Raw genomic sequence first — 21,026 nt, forward strand, 5'->3', positions numbered from 1 at the left:
TTACTGAGTAAAAATAAGTGTGTTGTGAAAAAAAGGTAATTAAATGAGCATAGCCACTGGTGGCCCAAGGGGCTGATTATGCGACACTGTTGTTTTTGTTTTTTTTAAAAGTAATTTTGGCAATATTTTTTTAACCTGCACTGAAAAAAAACCCTCCCAAAAATACCTATGTTGGCTTTATTCCATTTTATTTCATCAAGTGTTTGCATGAAATAAAATCGTATGGCTCTCGGTACATTTTTAAAGTAGACTGCTCCTCTAGTTAAAAAAAGACTAAATCCAGTTGACTCTACTGTGTGCAATTAATTGACGAAATTAAATTGAGTACTACAGAAGTACTACAGAATTTGCATGCATTCCGATTTTCGCTCGGCATGCACAAATCCTTTGTTACCAAAACAACAATGGCAGACCACTGTAACCCCGTTTGCCCTTAGAACTATTTTCCAACAAACATGCACAATGAAGGGTCCTATTTTTGGGGGGGAGCCAAATGGACACGCAGTATTTTTCAACATTACAGTTCCAGACGTTTTTTGCACGGTTGTTGGAGAGGGATTTCTCCTACGGTGTTGAATTCCAAAAGTTCAGAAGAGCTGCGAACCCGCCACTCCACTCCACTCCACGTGATAGAGTGGTGGCTAACTTTGAGGCCATTGGATGCATGCCCAGTTTATGATGGACCCCTAGGGTAGGTGACCCCTGTTAGAGGGACTCCAGAGTCACAGGGGGGGAGGTCATGACAATCTTCATGCAATCTGACTACATCATCAACAAGCCAGGCTCTTTGCCATTTAGTTTTTTGTGTGCTGCTTTTCAACACAAAAGAGGAGTATTTATTCCTAATATTGGGATTTAAATTCACACTTTCCAACGGTCATGAGCTGCGCCAGTATTTATTAGGGAAACGTTATCAGTGGTATAATAAAACATTGTTTTGAAATGTATTAAAGCCCGGTCATTTCACTTCAACTCTCAAAACAACACCATAAACCTTGTTTTCGAAAAGAATGCTACATTATTTTGATTAAATTCAATTATACCGGCAAATTTGAATTCACGATATACTCGCTAATCATGTTTGCTGTTACATGCATCCACTCAACCGTGTGTGCTTATGAATGACTCATAATGTAATTTTACATTCATCACCACACATTAGTGGTCCAATTATTCTGATGTGAATACGACGTTAGGAGTTCAGGCTCGCAGCTCCCATCAGAGGTTATTGGTGACTAGTCCTGTTTTTTTTTTTTTATGAAGACGATCCAATTTTCCTCTAGGAAGCAAACAGACTTCAACATGGCTGACAAATTGTGCAACAAATCAGCAGAAATTGGATTTAAGATTTACATCCTAATATGCATTATAATCTTAACAGTATAACATCATTGTTGCGCTTGAGAGCTGAGTGTTTTACAGCCAGTCACAATGCTTAAATGTGACCGTTATTAGATTTAAAAAATACATACAGACAATTAAAAACAAATTAGCTCCCATCATTAAATTCAAGTGAATGTTTTCCATAGCTTTTCAATGTCTTTCACTTTCAATTTGCCATTGCTTCTACTTAAAATCAGAAAACTTAAAAAAAAAAAAAGCGGTGGTGGTTCTGAGAGTGGACCGCCTGAGAAATGAGAACGTGTCCACCACTGCATGGCGGAGTGGGATAATTGCTGCTCCATTTGTGGAGATGGAGGAGGGAGGGCAACGTTCGCGTTGAGGAATGGCAGAATTTTGAAAAGGCAGCAGCTCGAAATGGATCGAAAGCACCAATTGCGAAAGATAAAATTCACATCATTTTTAAAGAGCCGTTTACCCACAATGGACAATTGGAAAACTAATGTAAATGTATGTTTATGATCATCCAAGACTCAAAATTGCCCATAAATGGGAAGGTAAGTGTTTTAACGGTTGCATGTCTGTACTGCATGTGCCCTCCGATCGACTGGGGACAAGTCCAAAGTGTACCCCGCCTCTTGCACAAAAAGTCACCTGGGATTGGCTCCAGTTACCCGTGACCCTAAAGTGGACAAGCGGTACAGAAATGACAAGTAAAACCCAGCAGTGAGATTTATAACAATGCGCTGTAGTCGTACTTGGTCAATTACAATGTTTAAGCGATACAATACACGCTGATCACAAATAATGAAACAGGACAACTGCAAAACATAAGAAATGTCAGTATTTTCTTATCTTATCTTATCTTTACCGGTAATATAAAAACAAAAATCGTGACTCTGTTGATGTAGGCCTGGTACCCGCATTTTTTTCAATATGAAGATTTTTTTCTTTTCATCTTTAACAGACCCCACACATAAAAATCTGGAATTTAAAATGATGGTCGAACTATGCGTTGTCATTTATCTTGACAAAGAACACTACACACATTGTGATCCCATTCCACTAAAACGGAAAGAATGGTGGATTTCCCCACATGCATGAAGATTTTGGGTCAAAAATATTGAACGGTTAATATTTAAGAAATAAATCCACTCAACACACCTCAGGATGATAATCTATAGTAGCGGTCCCCAACCTTTTTTGCCCCATGGACCGGTTTAACGTCAGACAATATTTTCAGGGACAGCCTTTAAGGTATGACAGATAAATACAACAAAATAATATGAGATGACCGCATGAAAACTGCGGTATTTTTGAAACATTATAATAAACACGAATCATGACATGAGGAATGTCCTCTCCTGTCAGGCTGCTGATTAAAAAATGAAATGATGTGACAAACATTGGTAAATAGCACAGCCACCTTATCTTTATCTGTGAATGCAAAAAATAAAAACTTTGATTTTTTTTCTTTCTTCTACCCACAATCTTGCTGCTGTAGACTGTAAATTTCCCCATTGTGGGACAAATAAAGGATATCTTATCTATCTGGCCGCAACATTCTCTGGTCGCTATGGTCACGTTTAAACATGCCTTCAAAATCAGAAAATGCTTGAAAAATACGACTCACCATCGCCACATATTATGCAGAGTGGGCTTGCTGAGTGGGAATCTCCCGTTGATATAAATCTGTATTTTAAGTAGGACTCCTGATACTGTCCATTAAATGTAACCTTCTATGCTCCTGGGGTTCATTTTAGCGGGAACCAATCACATTACCAAGAAGCGCTCCTCGACAGTGCGTCAAGAGTGCGTCAAGAGTAACACACTGTCGACCAGGGGTGTCAAACTCATTTTTGTCGTGGACCACTTCGGAGTTACGTCATTCCTCAGAGGGCCGCTACGACAGTGAAGCCGACTAAATGTTTAATCGTCACATCGTATTATTACTTGTCCACAAAAAAATTGATGGTTAATTAGTTTTGAAATCAGTCAAGTATTTGTTCGATTATTGCTCGAGTGAGTGTAAGCAGGGTAACAAACTTTTTGCAAAATGTTACCGTAATTTATTACGTCTGACAATTTGAGATTTCGGTACAGATTTAAGCAAGGATAATGGAAGTTGACACAGACAAATTGCTTTCGCGGGCCACATAAAATGCCATGGCGGGCCGGGTCTGGCCCCTGGGCCTTGACTTCGACACCAGTGCTGTTGGATGGATGTTACAGAGAATTGGCTAACTTTTCAAAATATTTTTTTTTCTGAAATAAAGAAAACGGAAGTAATGTAAGTCCTTCATTCTTTCTGTGCGGCCCGGTACCAAATGCCCCACGGACCGGTACCGGTCCGCGAGCCGGGGTTTGGGGACCACTGATCTGTCGGACAATCGTATGATAGTCATGCGTTTGACGTACTTGGTCAGGATGGTGCAAAATCCGGACTTAATGTATGTGTACTTGACCTTAGTTTCAAAGCTGTGATTGCAAAAGTCGTGGCATTCATTGAAGACTACCTCAAGTCAGACGCAGCCAACAAGCTCCAATTTGGCAACACCCAGAAAAAAAAAAATAATACACCTCTCCTTCCTGAGGTGAAAAATGTGCTCACTCCCAGAGCCCGCGATGGTGGGCCTTTTCTCCAGAGTTCATTAATTAGTTAATTAGTTCATTAGTGTGAACAGATGGCTGTGCGGCACAAATCAGAAGGCTCGCTCAGCCCGGGGAGCAGAAGGAAGGCAGAAGAAGGTGAGGAAGGAAAAATCTTCAACCATCACCGGACCTTTGATCCCGGCTATTCGGTGGCAAACATATTTTTATTCCAGTTTGATTCTACGACAATTAATATTTCAAAATGCAGGGCTCTGTATATTTTTTTGCCAATGTCAATGTGTCACAGGAAATGTTAACTCAAACGTGGAGGTTGAAGTCGGACCTCCTGGCGCCGCCTTCTTTCGAATGAATACTTTGCATTGCTGCCGATTGAAAAGGCACTTCTGAGGGTTTATTTTTAGACCTTTGCCATCTCCCCCTTCTGTTTCTCTCACTGTCTCTCTATGATCCTCTCTTGCTCATCCGCCTCCATTCCCTGTTCTGTCTTCCTTCCTTATTCCTGATCCCCTATCAGCCTCTTAAAGGTACAGGCGTTGGACGAAATGAAGATGGCGCGAGCAAGGTTGTTGCCGTGTAAGTACGGGATAATACAAAAGATTAAAGCATAAAACTATTGAAATATGGCAGACGCATGTTTTTTTTTTTGGACTTAAATTCAGAGTGTCAGAGAGGACCCCGGGTTAAAAATTTAGATGGGTGGTGCATAATTCATATATCTATTTCATATATGGCATGAAAACCAAGTAATCCTCAAACACACACACACGCACACATGCACACACACACACATGCACCAACTCACATGCACATAGGGAAATTGGCAAAAGATATATTGACACCGATGCTGCACGTATACACACACACGCGTGCGCACACACATAAACAAAAGGATAATCAGCTTAGTACAGTAACCTATTTAAAGCATCGCTGCGAGAATGAGACAGAGAAAGTATAACCACATCACGGCAATGGTAAAAAAAAAATCAAGGGCAGTGCCTCGGACTCACCGAAGCGAAATCACTCCCCACCTCTTTAAATATGTGTTTTGTCTGCATCCTACTGCAATGGTGGCAGAGCAGTCAACATATTGTAGAATGCATGAGTGCATATCAAACATCACCGCCTTGAATGCTCACACGGGACATATTGCATTCTGCGACAAACAATGTTTTGCTACAGATTTGTAGCAAAACAAACACACCAGCGAAGACATCTGTGTCAAAATGTGAGTCGGGAGAACTTTTCCTTTCTAAAGTTGCGGTCAGAATAGCATGCTCATCTCGCTAATGGTTCTGACTTTTGTCTGACAGCATGTTGAAAGGATCATACTGATGAAGTGAGCGGGATACAGCTGCAGGTTGCAGTTATCAAACTCACTTTGTCCTTGTCCCCGGGCCTTTTCCCCAATGGCTCGGATCATGTTACCCTGTGTTAATATGCAATGCCATTCTTGGACGGCATCCTAAACTACTCTCATCCCTGTGTTTGTCATTGTTCAGAAGTGTTGAAACAGCCGCGATGCACCAAACAATATCTGATTACCCAACTGGGAAGCCGCACGGAGAATGTGTGCAAAAGATGAGGGGCGAACGGAAACGCGGGAGTTCACCATATAGGTGGCATGTGCAGCAAAACGATGACGAAAAGGAAAAATTTACCACTGGATCCCAAAAAATGCACTGATTGCAACAGAGACGCATTTGGCTCTAGCTGTCAGTGTGCGCCGAAGGCACTTTGCGGTCCTGAAGTCGTCGTATGAGGCAGGCGCTGGCTGTTTATGCATTAACACAACCGTGAATAGATTTTTCCAGTTTAATTTTCAGCTTTGATGAGCGCCAGTTATTGCAAAATCTCTCCTATGTCGAAATAAGTCACAATCAGCACTATAACTGGTGAAGTTCCAAAAAGTAAAAATGATACTCATCAACGGGAACTTTCATGAAAAAAAGAGACGCAATTGTACATTCCAATACAGTGAAACTCCTCTACGAAACCTACATGGGAGAAAATACCCCCTAGTGTGAAAAATCTTCATGCATTAACACCATTCCCACTTTCCTGCCCCCCATACAACGAAAAAAAAACCCTGTTGCGCTATACGAAATATTTTTTCTCTGCTCTTGCCTCACGACGATATTCACTACAACGAAGTCTAATCCAACAGCGACCTCTACTGCTTCGTTCGGAAGCGGCAACAGCAAACATCACACTGGTTTACAGATGCGCAGTAGTCCAGAAAGTATTTGTTATTGTTAGTTTCAGACGCAGCAAGAACGTTGTATTGCTAAAATCTTGAGAACCCAATCCAAAATCCATTAGATTTAGTCGACCGACTCTTCTGGCATGGAAGGATCTAGGCCAAGGTGAAACGGCTCACGTCAAAGAGACAAAAGCCCCCCGCACCAAATATAACGTGTAACACCACACTTACCAAGCACACCCAGTCGATAGTTCATGGTGACCACGATGACATTTCCGTACGCTGCAAGGACGCTGCCGTCGAACATGTTCCCCGAGCCTTCCATGTAGGAGCCGCCATGGATGAACAACATCACCGGCTTCTTACGTCGATCGCGAATATCTGCGCAGCAACAATATCAAAGCCCACTTTAGAAAATGAAATAAGAGATGTAACTGGAGCACTTTCTAGGAGTTACATCCCATATGTTAAAATTGAGTGCATTCTCTCCCTGACCCCCAAGAAAAAAAAGACAGCGAGCAAACAACTGATTCATAATAACACATTTTCCCCCTTGTTTTTCGAACGGAGTAGAAAATGTTTTTCACCATGAATCAAAAGCATAAATATGAAGGTTGCACACATATCTAATGAGGTCCAATGTAAATATGTCTGACTAAGCCATCGGTCAGTTGTACTCGATCAAATGCAAACCATTTTATGTTAATGACATGCGTCAATCAAACATGGGCATTGCAAATTTTGATGAAGCAGGACTAAGTGCAAATGTGCACGCTTCCTGTTTCTGCTTTTCATCATGTTCCCTGTCCAAAGCAGGGATGGCACCTTCCAAATTTCTACCCCCCCCCCCCCCATCCCTCCCGCTCATGCGTGGGACAAATGGTGGCTCTGATGCACACTGTTTGCAGTGTCTTCGAGTCCACCAGCGTGTCATCATGGAGCTCAGCCCTACCACCTCCCCTTTCCAAATAAAAACCCTTCGACTGCGTCGTCGGTATGATCTCAGAATCCGAGCTCTGACAGTTCTGCCGCTGCAGCCCGCTTAAAATGAGTGTCTGCACTGTGCAGGCCATGTGGATAATTTGTATGAAAAAGCAGACCATGTGGAAACATAAATAAGAGCCATATCATCTGTTTACCCCGATGAACCAAAGCACTCTGTGATGGGGCCGAGAAGGAGATAGCAGGAGAGGAAGCGAGATAAAGAGGTATAAGACAGAGAGGAAGAGGATGAAAATAGGACAGCGTGACAGAAGTGTGCGCGCGTGAGTTCATACGTGCATGCGTAATGACGTGGATGGAAGGTTCACACCACGAAAACAACATGGCGAAGATGGGGGGGTGAAAAAAAAAAAACACGAGATGCTAAAAAGCCAGTCACACACAGTGTGACACGCTAATGAACACTTGCATTCACACCGTCGTCAAACAGACACACGTACGCAAAGACACACACGCGCAATGCTTGCATCGGCAGCTGCGATGCTGAGTCGCTATGGAAACTGCTTCTCGCTAATAGAACTGCACCAGCCATTCCATTGCACCGACTCACTGAATGCCTGTTGCCGTGGTAACGGATTCAACTCACGTCTTTGCACAGCCGTCTGCATCACCACCTGAATCTCAGGTTGCACAAAGTCTTGGCTGCGACACTCGCAGTCGTGCGTATGAGTGTGTGCACGCACGGACGCACACACGCACACACTAAGAGCTAGAACATTTTATGGATCATAGGAGTGACTAAAGCAGACAGCTACAAAAAAAATTAAAGCATTTTCTGTCCCACACTCGAACACGCTGCTCTTCTCTGGTGTATTCTAAAATTCTGCTGATTTCCCAGAGGACCCGCAAACAAATTCAATTATGTTAGCATTACCGGGACAGTATAGAAGAGTCATGTGCCTGCATGAAGGCATTATCTGACGTTAAATTCTTCAGCAAACAGAAACTAATCACTTGACATCACGCTACTATGCCAAGGCCCAATCCGTTATTGTAAATGACATTTTACACACACTTCCATGCTTACAGCTGTTGGTTGGGACAGCTTGCTTCAAGTTACAAGTACCGGTAATTAATGAACCATATTTTGTCATTGTATTTTTCAGGGCTGTGCACATATTGCTGGTGATTCGAATTGAAAAGGAATGGCGAATAAGAAATTTTGAATTTTAGTGACACCATCAGGACACGAGTATTAGAACACACATAGAGAGGCAATGCACAAACATGCATGGAGATGGACACCCAACAGAGAATGCCAGCTTCAACCCCCCCCCCCCGCCCCCCCCCAAAAAAAGATACACTATAAATGATTTAGGACTGCCCTCTTATTTTGAATATAATTTAAAGATTTTCTGGGGTACAATGCACACTCCAAATTGAAGCAATTAACTGAGGAGTTCTGGCCTTTGCAACCCCTTCTTTATCCATCTGATGTGTTGACATAAATGTCAAGCTTGACCGGCCCACTGCTCATCGAGCTTCTTCCCTCTTTCTCTACATCTCTATCAAGTCCAAAGCGCTATAAATGTCATCTAATCATTACTGTAGTTTTTCCTGCCTCTTCCTCTCATTGCCCTGCCGTTGTCCTCATGTTGTTTTATTTTTTCTTTCCTTGTTTCCAATCCCCCTGCGTTTGTTATGCTACATGGATCTTTTTCTCCCTTTCCAGAGCAAACGTACACATTGGAACAAATGAGAACAAATGTACCGAAGTGCAGCTTTGCACATGCTAAGTGCGACAGAAAGCATGCACCTCCAAATGGTAATGTAAAAGAGCTTCGTGTCTGCATAATACTTTGCTGTGTAGAGTACGTCTGGGCACACGAATGGGAACAGATGAACGCTGCTTGCACTGATTTGGCTGCTTTATGAAACTGGTAAGGGCTTCTGTCTTTGGAAGTAAACATCCTACAGCACTTAGTAGTCAATTACAATGTTTGGAAAAGTGACAGTGTAGCACAGAGGTGGGCAAACTACGGCCCACGGGCCGAACCCGGCCCGTTGGTCCTTTTAATCCGGCCCGCCGAAGGTTGGTCCACAATTAAGGTTCGATGTGAACAATTGCATTCATTTCAATTGGACTTGTAATGGCAGGCATTTCAACGCCAGGTGGCGCATTGACTATTAGTTGCAGGGGGGGGGGTCTTTTCGACCACCTAGGACCTCTGTATCGCTCTACTTCTACTGGTTTGATTAGCATTGACAGCAATGCACAGGCTAAAATAGGTCATCAACAACACTTCATTTAAAAAAGTCATTTAAAAAAGTATATTAATACAGTACTTTCATGCTTTTGTTCTGTTGATGTTTGATATGGACAGTCAACAATTGCAGTTTTTTTTAATGTACCATAGCTCGTGCTGACCTGGCCCTTCTGTCAAATTTTAAAAGTCAATGCGGACCCCGAGCCAAAAAGTTTGCCCACCCTTAGTGTGGCATGAATACAATGGTCAACGATTTCTAAATATTGATTTGAACGAATGTGTCATATATTGAAAGCAATTAGCATGCAGTGAATCTTTTCAGGAAATGAAAATAAAATAGTTCTGTGCAAATGAGGCAACATTTGGTTAATTCAAGCATAACAGATATCTGCGTGAATTAATAAGAACAATATATGAGTAGAAAATACTTGTATGTATTCCCTCATTTGTATACATGGGGAGACAATTTCAAGACTGTGCGAAAGATGCATGGACGAGTTTGAAAAATATCATGCACATTTTATTTTTTTAATTACCTTCATCGCGGGGTCTGTTCATTGTTGATTCGTCCTGTTTTTTCGTAAGTGGACCTATGAAAGGGGCAAAAGAGACACAATTCAAAAACCTTGTAGCGAGGCAAAAACACAACACATGCAGGGAAGACGACGAGAAAAACAGCAGAATGTCAAACTTTGTTTTTTACACACAGCTAATGATACACTTGTTACGAAGGATTACACAGTTGTTGTTGTTTTGTTTTGATTTTGTGAGAGGATAACCAAAAAGTCAACTGTTTCAACTGCTTAGTATCTTGTCACGGACTGCCTCGTGGATGACCCCCGAGGGCTGCTTCTCCTCCATCGTTCCCTTAATCGTTCCTGACACCATGCTGCTTTTTGAAGAAAAAAATAATCATCACTCTTTTCAGTCAAAGAAACAAGTCGATCCAGGACTGTGACAAGCGGACAAAATAAGTGTCGAAAGATAGACTGTTTCCACATAAATAAAAAGGCTGCAGTTCTATTTCTTCGGTATATCATATTTTGCACTGAAAGGGCAAAAACAGGACAAGTGGGACTTATCTTTCCAGCCACACAATCTGACTCTTGTCAAGCTCAGTGTGAACAAAAGTAAAGCGGCGAACAGGAACACCTTGAAAAACCCCAAACTTTTGAACACAGTTTCATTTGGAAGCTGCAAAACAAAACTGAAAATGAGTGTCCAGTGAAGAAAACCCACAAACGTTCATCTTTGCCTGATTCTTTGCTGCAATTCTCCCTCCCAACACCAAGAGGCTGCGGACTTTCTTGTTATTATTTTTGATGATATTTTTTTCACCTGTAATTTTGTTTTACCTGTTTACATTTTTCGTCAATTGTAATTTGCGTATTCAGAGCCCAGACTGTAAGAAGTAATACAATCCTTTTCCCTTGAATGAGGTATGTAACGCAGCGGGCTGCTTTGTTGCCTGAAGCTAAGAAACGCCGAAGTCCCACTGTGGCTGTCCTCCGCACGACTTCCCACGGTGAGTACTTAAGAAGAAGAGGTTTGGTCATTTTCTGAAAATTGTAATTACAGAGATGATTTTCAACCTCGGTTTTCCCCATATCTTCAAATGGCTGTAATGTACTCCAGATATACGTTCTCCATCCATCCATTCCATGATGCAGTACCTCTTGAGTGATTGATTTCTGTGATTTGTGGTCGGGTGCCAGCAACCAGCACATAAACGCTGCAGTTTGTCATATACTCCGCTAGAATGTTTTATTTCAAAACTAACCAGGATTCTATGTGATGGGAAGGACCGACTTTCTGCCCATCTATAAAACTGTATGCAGCCCTCTGCATCATCTTTGGCTGCAGACTGTAAAGTTTTACCCTCAAAGTCCCTGCCGTGTGACTCCTCCTTACGGGACGGTTCCCCGAACCAAAGTTACGATGCTGAAGTTCACTTAAGGATTCTGTTGCAGGGCTATCAAAGTTTGCGAATGACGCATGAGACTCGGCTGCCAATCGCAACGCTGAAGACAAACATGTAGCAGCCCATTCCTGTTGCCATGTGACAAGTGTTGCCACCGTTAGCTTGAAAAAGTAACTTTATAGATTTCTTGATGTAAAAAGCAATTTAGTTACTTTCGTGAATTTAAAACTAACAAAGTTAGACTAGAAGCTACTTGAATAATTGCATTCAGCAGAGAGCGACAACACTGCTTAACATAAAAATGACACCAGGGTTTACCACTTAATTGGAAGTGCAGTGACATTTAAAAAAAGTTTGTTTCCATTAAAAATATTTTTAAAAAGATGACTCTCACCTAACAAAACTAATTTTACCGAAAATAATAATGACTATTTCTAGAATTCGTTTAACATAAATACACTTGAAATAAAATAAATAAGGGGAGTCTTTTTTTTTTTTTTTTACTTGGCATTTGATAATGGCAAAAACTCAACATTTTTCATGTATTCTGTTTCGAAATGTCACAAGTAAATTGGGGGACCTCCTGCAGTCATACCATCTTTTGAGACTTTCTCCTTTAGCTTGAATGCATACTGTGTGCTACGATTGATGTTTCTTTTTGACCAAGTATTATTGAAGCTAAATTATACTCCGTTGACAGCACAGAGTGCTGCTGTTTTCACCTGACACAAACTCAAGATAGTGACTGTACTACCGGCTTGAAAACGTGAATCTCCTTCGTTCCTACATTGCTGGTTATGTAGCACTTAACGGGTGACACCACGCATAGAGGACGTCACACCCTCAGACCGGAATGTAAAGTTGAAGATTGCCAAAATGCCTCGTCATTTTCAAAACGTAAATCCCAGAGTTTCCCTTTTCTTACGTGTTCCATAATATCCAGTTATTTGTTGAGTGCTTTTAGTGGGTACTATGTCTTTCTAAATTTTATAATTCATTAACTTTTAGTTTTGTTGTATGCACAATACATGTGTGGAAGATAAGCAAGGCTATGAAATATGCGCTGTTGCTTATTGTGAACAAATTAACAGACCAACAAATCAACTGAACTATAGCCATTGTTGGCATTTATTTTCATGTTGCTCTCCAACAATCGGCCTGTCACCAAGGTCAAAAAGAGAAGCCCCACATTAAGCCGTGATGGTAAAGCCGGTCAAACACTCCAAAGGGTACAGCCAATGACACACGTTTTTTTTCAGCGTGACCAACCAACAGCTTCGCCTGTGAACCCCTGTAAGTCTTCCCTGATAAGGATCCCATTAATTTGCTTTTTCTTAGTTTCTGTCAATAGCGTTCTCCATCCGCCCTAAGCTACAGCTGTGTCTGGTGCTGTTTTGGAGTCACTGTCTGTAGAGCCAAGTCTACAAGGAACCCATTAAAGGACTTTCTAATTCACAAACCCCCACTCATTAAATCCACACATGCTGCACAAAGCATGTTAACAAGGTCCTAAACATCTGTTGCCGTGTTACTCCTACCTGCCCAGCAGCACATTCCCACCGTTGTCATTGTGGCAACTGCTGTCGCCTGTCTGAACTGTTTGATTCATTGTATGCTGACATGTTTGACACCGTAAACTGAGAATTGGAATATGATTTTGTGTGTTTGTGTGTGTGTGTTTGGGGGGGAACAAAAATCAAGGTTTCTGCGGTTAATATAGAGACTATAAGACAAATAGAGGCACTTGAACAACACAATGCCATAGCAGCGCAGCATTTTCATCCCATATGTCTATATGAATCCAACTTCCTGACATAAAATGTTTATCTTCCTTCTAAATGGAAAAAAGATCAATGCTGAATGGATTTCCTGCATCCTCCCCTAAACCACCAAGAAGACGTTTGATCCAGATAGTACTTAGCACAATAGAGAGAGAAGGCACAGTTGGTCCCGAGCTCTGCTGCTAATAGAGAACACCTAGGTAGGCAGACCGGTAATGGATGAACACCTAGGTAGGCAGACCGGTAATGGATGGAAAGGCACATTAGTCCTTCATCTTGTCAGCAATTTTTCCCAACTTAGCACCACTCTAAAACCACACCTCTCTTCTTAATGGCAATGACTCAGATTTTATTCATTTTCTAATGTCTATAAAGAGCGGCATTCGATGTGAGCATAGCGTCCACTCAAAAACAACCGTCCACAATCATTTTAGACGAGCAACATATCAAGACGGGTTGAGTTCATCATGTAAGAAAAAACATTGTCCAGAGATTAGGAGCAAAATTTGGGGATTTGACGTAACGGCCTTTTGAAATGTTGCAGACTCATAAACATGACATGACTTTCCACAACACCGTACTGAAATATGCTTCATGACCTCAAGAGCATTTTATATCAGATAAGAACTAATGGACTGCAATTAGTTTTAGCAATTTGTTTTGTTTTTTTTCGAGATAAAGGTTTACACGCACAATCTAACGAGCTCCAATGGAGCATGTGCACAAGGACCCAGGAGCACTTCCGCCCATTGATCGGCAAATTCGTTTCTGATTAGCTTCTTGCTCCGTTCAAAACGAGCTCACAGAAAAGTGTGAGCGCTTACATTGCCAGGAAAAAATATATTATATATATACTGTATATATATTACAATGTGAGGGATATTCCGAAGTTCTAGAAATGGTGGCTTGCTGAAATCAGCATTGCTGTGTAACTTTTGGCTCAGGATCGAGTCACCACAATTATCATAATCATTGTGGTTGCTCCCAACGTTTTCGTAAAGACCCCGAGCTTCCAGCGCAGTGGATGCGCAAAATACAAAGGAGGTGGTTTGTTGTTACTCACGGTCAGAGTCATCATGCCGAGCTATTCAGCAGACAAACAATGAATTGGATTGTTGGAAAAATTTCTACTACATACCTTTGTGTGCTGCGTAACAACAAAGAACCTTGCTTTGTGTTTTGGTTTCCGATGATGGGGTCTTTTGGAGAATTACGGAGGCTATCAATGACCTCATCCGGTGACACAGCAATTCTTATTTGAGCCATTGTTGAAGGGAACGTAAACGTACAGTATACCTCACAATATTTTGATCAATTTTTTTTCTGACATTTAAAATACTCAAGCTTTTCTGTCTGTTCATTCTGAATGAAGCGGGAGACTAACTAGAAAAATGCGATCGGAAGTGCATGCACATAATCAATATAAGAACTCCAAGAAAAATTCTAATTTAATGAATATAACAGAAAATATACCGATGATAAGGATTAATTTTGCACATCAGTTTTTGCGAAAATACAGAAAATCAAAGCCTACTTTGCCCTTGAATCCGGTGGAGAACTGCGCACCTTGAAGGTGTAGTCTACATTGCGACTCAAAGTCAGCTGGGCAAGGCTGAACAAGTGGTATTGGAAATGAATGGATGGATGCAATATAAATTCTTATTTGAGCAATTCTTATTTGAGCCATTGTTGAAGGGAACGTAAACGTACAGTATACCTCACAATATTTTGATCAATTTTTTTTCTGACATTTAAAATACTCAAGCTTTTCTGTCTGTTCATTCTGAATGAAGCGGGAGACTAACTAGAAAAATGCGATTGGAAGTGCATGCACATAATCAATATAAGAACTCCAAGAAAAATTCTAAATAAGAATGTTGTGACAGTGTCACGTTCTGTCAACACTATGGCAGCACGAGAAGGAATGTTGTACATGGTGAGATTTTTGATTCCTTGATTAATTCCATTTGGCTGAGGTAATGTATCAGATACACACCGTATCATTATTTGGTATGATAACACAAAAGAAAGTATTTCCCACACTTTAACCAAATCAGAGCTTTTCAAGTGTTGCAACTCGCGATCGAGTATCATTTCATCCATTTTCCGATCCGCTTATCCTCACAAGGGTCGCGGGGTGTGTTGGAGCTTATCCCGGCCGTCTTCGGGCAGTAGGCGGGATAGTAGACGAACAACAATCCACGCTCACACTCACACCTAGGGATAATTTAAAGTGTTCTAGTATCATTCCATTTCATTTGAAATACAGCCAAAACTTTAGCGTGCTTCTGCCTTGTTAGAAAAACAAAATATTGCATGTGACGTACTGGCTCATTTGTGACAGAAGCGCAAATCTTCCGGCAACCCAAAATTCCCCAGAATTGGATTTCGTGGAAGCAGTGAAATGACTCTCTCTCATCTAAAAGAAACCGGTCTTACAAATCTAACTTTCCAAATTCACCGACCAATTTCCTGCCAAGAAGACACTTTTTGTTTTGACGGTAAATTGTGCGCTCCATTGAGGAATGTTGATGCTCTTTTTGCTCTTTGCCTTCATTAAAATGTCAAACATTTACCGGTGCGCACTTCTTTTTTTTTTTGGTTACAGAATATCATAACAGTGATGCGGATATGCAACTCTCTCAGTATCCGCATAATAACAGAAGGCTGTACAGAGATAATTGGCCAGTACAAAAAGCAATGGCACAAAAATATGCCCAAGGGATTTTTTCCTTTTTTTTTTTGCACGAAATGAAAGTGTTCTTTTGAGAGGAAGCCACTGGTGAGTGAACACAAACTGAACGCATGAAAGGATAATAAGAACAAACACGCTTTTTTTGGGTCATAAGCATCTCGCCCCGTATGCCCCAGAAGGAGGGCCTGCTGGTAGGCCGACATGTGTCACATGATGTCGTAGCCAGTGGTCAGCGAATGCACTGACCAATACACGAGCATTTAGCTGATCTTTTCCCCAGCGCTGTTTGACCCGAATGTAGCCCCGTCTCTCATTCAGTAGCGCTTCTGTTCGGTTCAGTGAGCTAGTGGCCGCGGTGCAAGCTGTCTTCTGTCTCTCTCCATTTCCTCTCCGCAGTAAATGGGATGAAGCTGCGGTATGTCATGTCTGCAGTGGCCTATCTGCTTGACAAGGTGTGTGACACAGCAACCCCTGCGTCCAGCTGCTCCTCGCGCATGCCGGCTAGCAACGCTCCGGATCTCCATTTCTTCAAGCGTACCCCCCAGCCTCCCGCACCCTCCTTACTTCTACCATTCCACCCTTGAAATATGGTTTTAATAAAGAGCACAGCACTATAAACGACTGCACGAGCAGCAATAAAAATGAAGGATCTCAGGCCTTCTGGTTGAGGTGTGTCTTGAGGAAATAGGAAGTCAGTGAGATAGTGCTGCCTGGTTGTGCAAGACACTGCAGGAGGAACCTCACAGAAGCCCAAAATACAAACAAACAAACGATAAAAAACTCATCGATGAGAACTGGATTCAAGTGTTCTGTTTACGGGATACATTTTGGAACATGGCACTAATTGGCTTACCGCACTGAAATGGAGCAAATCACTGACACAATTCAGTTCCTGCCTGCTATGTGCGACAGACCGCTGCAATGCAACTACAAATGTTTTTCTTCGGCATAAAGGCATAGCCTGATGAACATGGACGTTTGCATGGAGAATTTCTCTGACAAACAATGACAAAGCATCTTATTGCTAGCAGTCAATGGAAAACCATATTGACTTGTTAGTAAGAGTTTGCATGAGAACTCTATCAAGGTAGTTACCCATTCAAATGGTGAAGTTTCAAACACAAAATGCAAACTTTCTTCTTCCACTTTTTTGATCTCAATCTAAGTGTGGATCTCCGTGCATACGCCGCGCCACAATGCCCAAGATGTACGCAGCGACAGGAATTTGTATCTTGTCTATTGTTATTTTACTCGCTACTAATTTACTTTATAGTTACTATTTGAAACAATATTGAACGTTTTTATATATAAATCTAAAGTGTTCAAGGGTGAGAAGCTCGGTCATTCGGGCAGGGCTCAGAGTCGAGCCGCTTCTCCTCCGCATCGAGAGGAGGCAGATGAGTTGGCTCGGGCATTTGATTAGGATGCCTCTTGAACACCTCCCTGGTGAGGTGTTCAGGGCATGTCCCATCGGGAGGAGACCCAGAGGACGACCCAGGACACGCTGGAGAGACTATGTCACCCAGCTGGCCTGGGAACGCCTCGGGATCCCCCGGGAAGAGCTAGAAGAAGTGGCTTGGGAGAGGGAAGTATGGGCTTCCCTGCTAAAGCTGCTGCCCCCGCGACCCGACCTCGGATTAGGGGTAGAAGATGGATGGATGGATGGATAAAGTGTTGAAATCAATGAATCATCATGTTCCTTTATCGTATTTTCATGAGCAATCACAGTTATTCGGATTATTATGTATTTCCCGTCGTCGTCCACTCCTCCTACATCTTACAAGTCAACTTTATAAAATGAACTCAGAGTGCACTTGTTTTGTACTGGAAGCCAATATAAAATGTGTCCTACAAACACATTTTAGAGTTGAAAAAGAACTTGGCAGAAGTCGAGGAGCAGCAAATGGATGGATTCATAATTATCTTTGCGCTTCCACTGCAATCAAACAGAAAATATCTCTCGTCTCTCCTGAAGACTTTATGTCCTCTTCGGGGCAATCTTCTCAAATATACACATTCTTCTTCATCTTCTTCTAATGAATTTCTGGCCAGCTGCTCTCCTGCTCTGATGTCCCACTTCAGTCATAACAGCCTGTCATAAAAGATTAGGACTGTGACCAATTATAATCAGGAACATCACAGTGGCTGGGTCCGCCCAGTTACTGTTAACGAGAGTCAAAATCCAAGCAAGCCAACCAGGTAGATGTTCACACGGTGTTCAGGTGCGCTTCTTAGAGTCTGGGCATGTCACAAATATACGACATCTTCACGAACGGATCGCATCTTTGCTTGTGGTTATTGGCAGCTCAATACAGCTATAGGCCAGCCGAAGAAGGGCATTGGGTTCATTTGCATTCCGAACACTGAACCATTCTGCCGCCATCTGCATAAAGATGGAGGAGAGACGAGAGGTTGGTTCCAGATCAGGAGTGGGGGTGGAGGGGCAGATGCAGAAAGAAAAGAGACTTATTTTGTGCAAAGAATAGCACAGAGAATGTGATCACTGAGGCTATTTGAGGGTAGGAAAACCAAATAGCTGTTCGCTGTCTGATTGGAGAGATACCATTTTTTTTTCAGTAACCAAGACACGCAGGCCCGATTTGGAACTCAATTTGATTCAAGCAGCATATGAATTTTAACACACAATTTTGGAAGTTAGATTAGGATTCCTGAAACTAGCTCCCACATCGAACAAGCGTGCAGCATGAAATCCCCTGCTCACTACAAGTGCCGCATTAGTGGCAAGCGAACTAATAAAATTTCTAGAAGGGGGTCGAGAAAAGAAAAAAAAAAGAAAGTCTGTTGACGACTACCTCTTGGTTCGCAGAGGATGATCTCAAATGTCAAAAATGACATTTTGAGAAGTACAAAATGGAGTAGGTTTCTTATTTGTAGCCCGTAAGACAACATGACATCAGCACATCCACACATACATTTCCACCATGATAGTTGTGCTCAAAATTAAGTCCTGTCCAAGTGCACTCAGGGCCAAATCCTGCCTTTCAACGTGTTCAGTTGCCATAAATTGAAATGAATAACTTTTGAAAATGATGGCATATAGTTTGACGTATTTAACTCATTCACTCCCAAGGACGTTTTTAAACGTCTTTTTGGACTTGGTCCAGAATTGGCTGGTACTGAATGAGTTAATGAGCAAGCGTTCCATGTCGTCATTGCTTGCATCCTCGGCGCGGGCCGTGCGATGAGCTTCCCAAGCAGTTCCAGGCAGCATCATGTGTCAGAGTCGCCCATGCATGAAAGGAATGGCAACAAATCGGCACAGCTAAAGACATGTCTGCCATCGGCAAAGTAAACAAATTGAGGGATTGTGACGGTTTATATATACGCAAAGACGGAAGCATGTTTGAATTATTTCCCTCCGAGCCCTATTTCTCTTTTGCGCACAGGATAAAACACATCCTCAGGGACCGCATCAGCTTTGTAAAGTGGTGACCCTTGACTGTAAGTGACAGATTCTGACAAGCAGAGGGGCCGCATGTAAAACTGTCTCCCTCATTTGTACACCTATTCTCCCGAGAATAGCACTGCCGATTCCGCATCATCCGTTATTGTTATTAGTGAGAAAGACCGCGCGGTTCACAAGCTACCTAATGCGATCTATTCAATAGCTCGAGAAACATTTTTTGCCAAATATGTTCAATTTTGACTCATGAAAGAGGTATTGATTGAACATCTCTATTATGGTGGATTGTGGTTGTGTAAGATACTGAAAAGTTACCCCGACACAGTTGGACGAGATCACTTTTATTGGATCTAATTATTATGCTGGTGAACCTTATGTTGTCAGGGGTGAATGTACGTCATCCAGTATGTCTTAAATCACAAAATTATTTTAAAACGCAATGACACGTCTTCCCTCAAACAATAACAATGGGAACTGTCCACCAAGTCGTCATCATACTTTGGTGGTCGCTACTGTAAAGCCGACATGAAACTGTGCAGGTTGAGTAACCACAGCAAGCTCAGGGGAATTGTTTTATTTTTTTTGTGTTTTTTTTTTACATTTTATCATTAGTCGAGCATGCTCATTAGCACCGTTTCTAAAGTTGGACGTTGATTGTGTTTTCTTCTACCTGCCAATTAATTAAAGAACAAACAATGAGCCCATTAAGACAACCAGGTTTTGCATGATGCTATGTTCCTTTTTTTTTCTAGCTCTACCCCGAGAGGCCAAAACAAGGTTGTGTTTGGCGTTATATTCTATTTGTATTCTCCGCTCACCTAGCTCACACTAATCTTAGCAGCCTTAATTACCACTTCCTTCTGACCTTATTAAGAACTAATATGGAGGAAAGTACTGATGTGGTAACCCTTCAGTCAAGCACAGTTATTACACTGAATATAATTTAAATATATATTTTTTCATGAGAGCTACTCAGTGGGAAAAGAAAATTCAAATGAAGAAGTCGAGTCTATTCCTCCGAGAAATAGCTGAACTCAACCGAACATCAATAAGGGATCTACGAAAAGTAAAAAGTATGTTCTATTCGGTTAAGATCAGGCCGGTCCGTTTTCTGTAGATCTTTAAAAATGAAGTCAATCCAGAAAATATTGAGTACGCATTGAGATCAATGGAAAAAACTAAATACCGTCTATATAAAAAATATGAGCTAAAAGGGAAAACACATTCAGCAGCTCCTCCCCATCTCATGCCCCTGTCACCTAATAACATTCTATTTTTTTAAATTTAAGTGGTCAACAATTTAATCAGATCCATACAGATATTCATAAAATAATTCTATGGTTCACAGTGCACGAGACATGATCTTGCCCTCACTTCGAGGTTGCGCCGACTGCTCTTTCTGATTAAATGTTTAAATTAATTCAACTGAACAATGCAAGTCAAACCTAGTTTAGTGCTGAGTAGCGTATTAGCACGGAGCAGATTCAGACTGCGCTTAAGAGTCTCAAAAGGCATTCATCTTATTGACTAATGGTGATTGGCACTAACACAGCACAAGGGATTACAGTAACATCCTGGGGTTTATTTGGGTGAAAAAAAAATAGATGTCTTTTCCCCTGAAAATAAAAATCCCGACTAACTTATCAAAATGACACTTCTCCAAGGGCATGCGGGAGTATTCATACAAATGTGACATTTCAAAACAGCTAAGAAAGTGCAGACTCCGTGTGCACTGAAAGGGCTGACTGTGTCTCTACACACACACACACGTCTCTTCTCTTTTGATGCAAAGAGCTACCATAAATTGGGATGACTAACAGAGACAGAGGCATTCACACTCAT

General features: G+C 41.7%; 1 protein-coding gene across 3 annotated transcripts in view; it reads right to left on the minus strand.

Moving 5' to 3' along the window:
* The window catches only part of nlgn2b (neuroligin 2b), an 85,102-nt gene that overhangs the window by 16,162 nt on the left and 47,914 nt on the right, over nucleotides 1-21,026 (minus strand). For all 3 annotated transcript variants that reach the window (XM_052048071.1, XM_052048070.1, XM_052048072.1), the window contains exons 3-4: nucleotides 9,900-9,953; nucleotides 6,386-6,535 (exon numbers count right to left, since the gene is read on the minus strand). In XM_052048071.1, the coding sequence (XP_051904031.1) occupies nucleotides 6,386-6,535; nucleotides 9,900-9,953 (204 nt within the window). The remainder of the gene's footprint in view (nucleotides 1-6,385; nucleotides 6,536-9,899; nucleotides 9,954-21,026) is intronic.

The sequence above is a fragment of the Hippocampus zosterae genome, chromosome 16 (assembly GCF_025434085.1).
Source record: "Hippocampus zosterae strain Florida chromosome 16, ASM2543408v3, whole genome shotgun sequence".
In the NCBI taxonomy this organism is placed as follows: domain Eukaryota; kingdom Metazoa; phylum Chordata; class Actinopteri; order Syngnathiformes; family Syngnathidae; genus Hippocampus; species Hippocampus zosterae.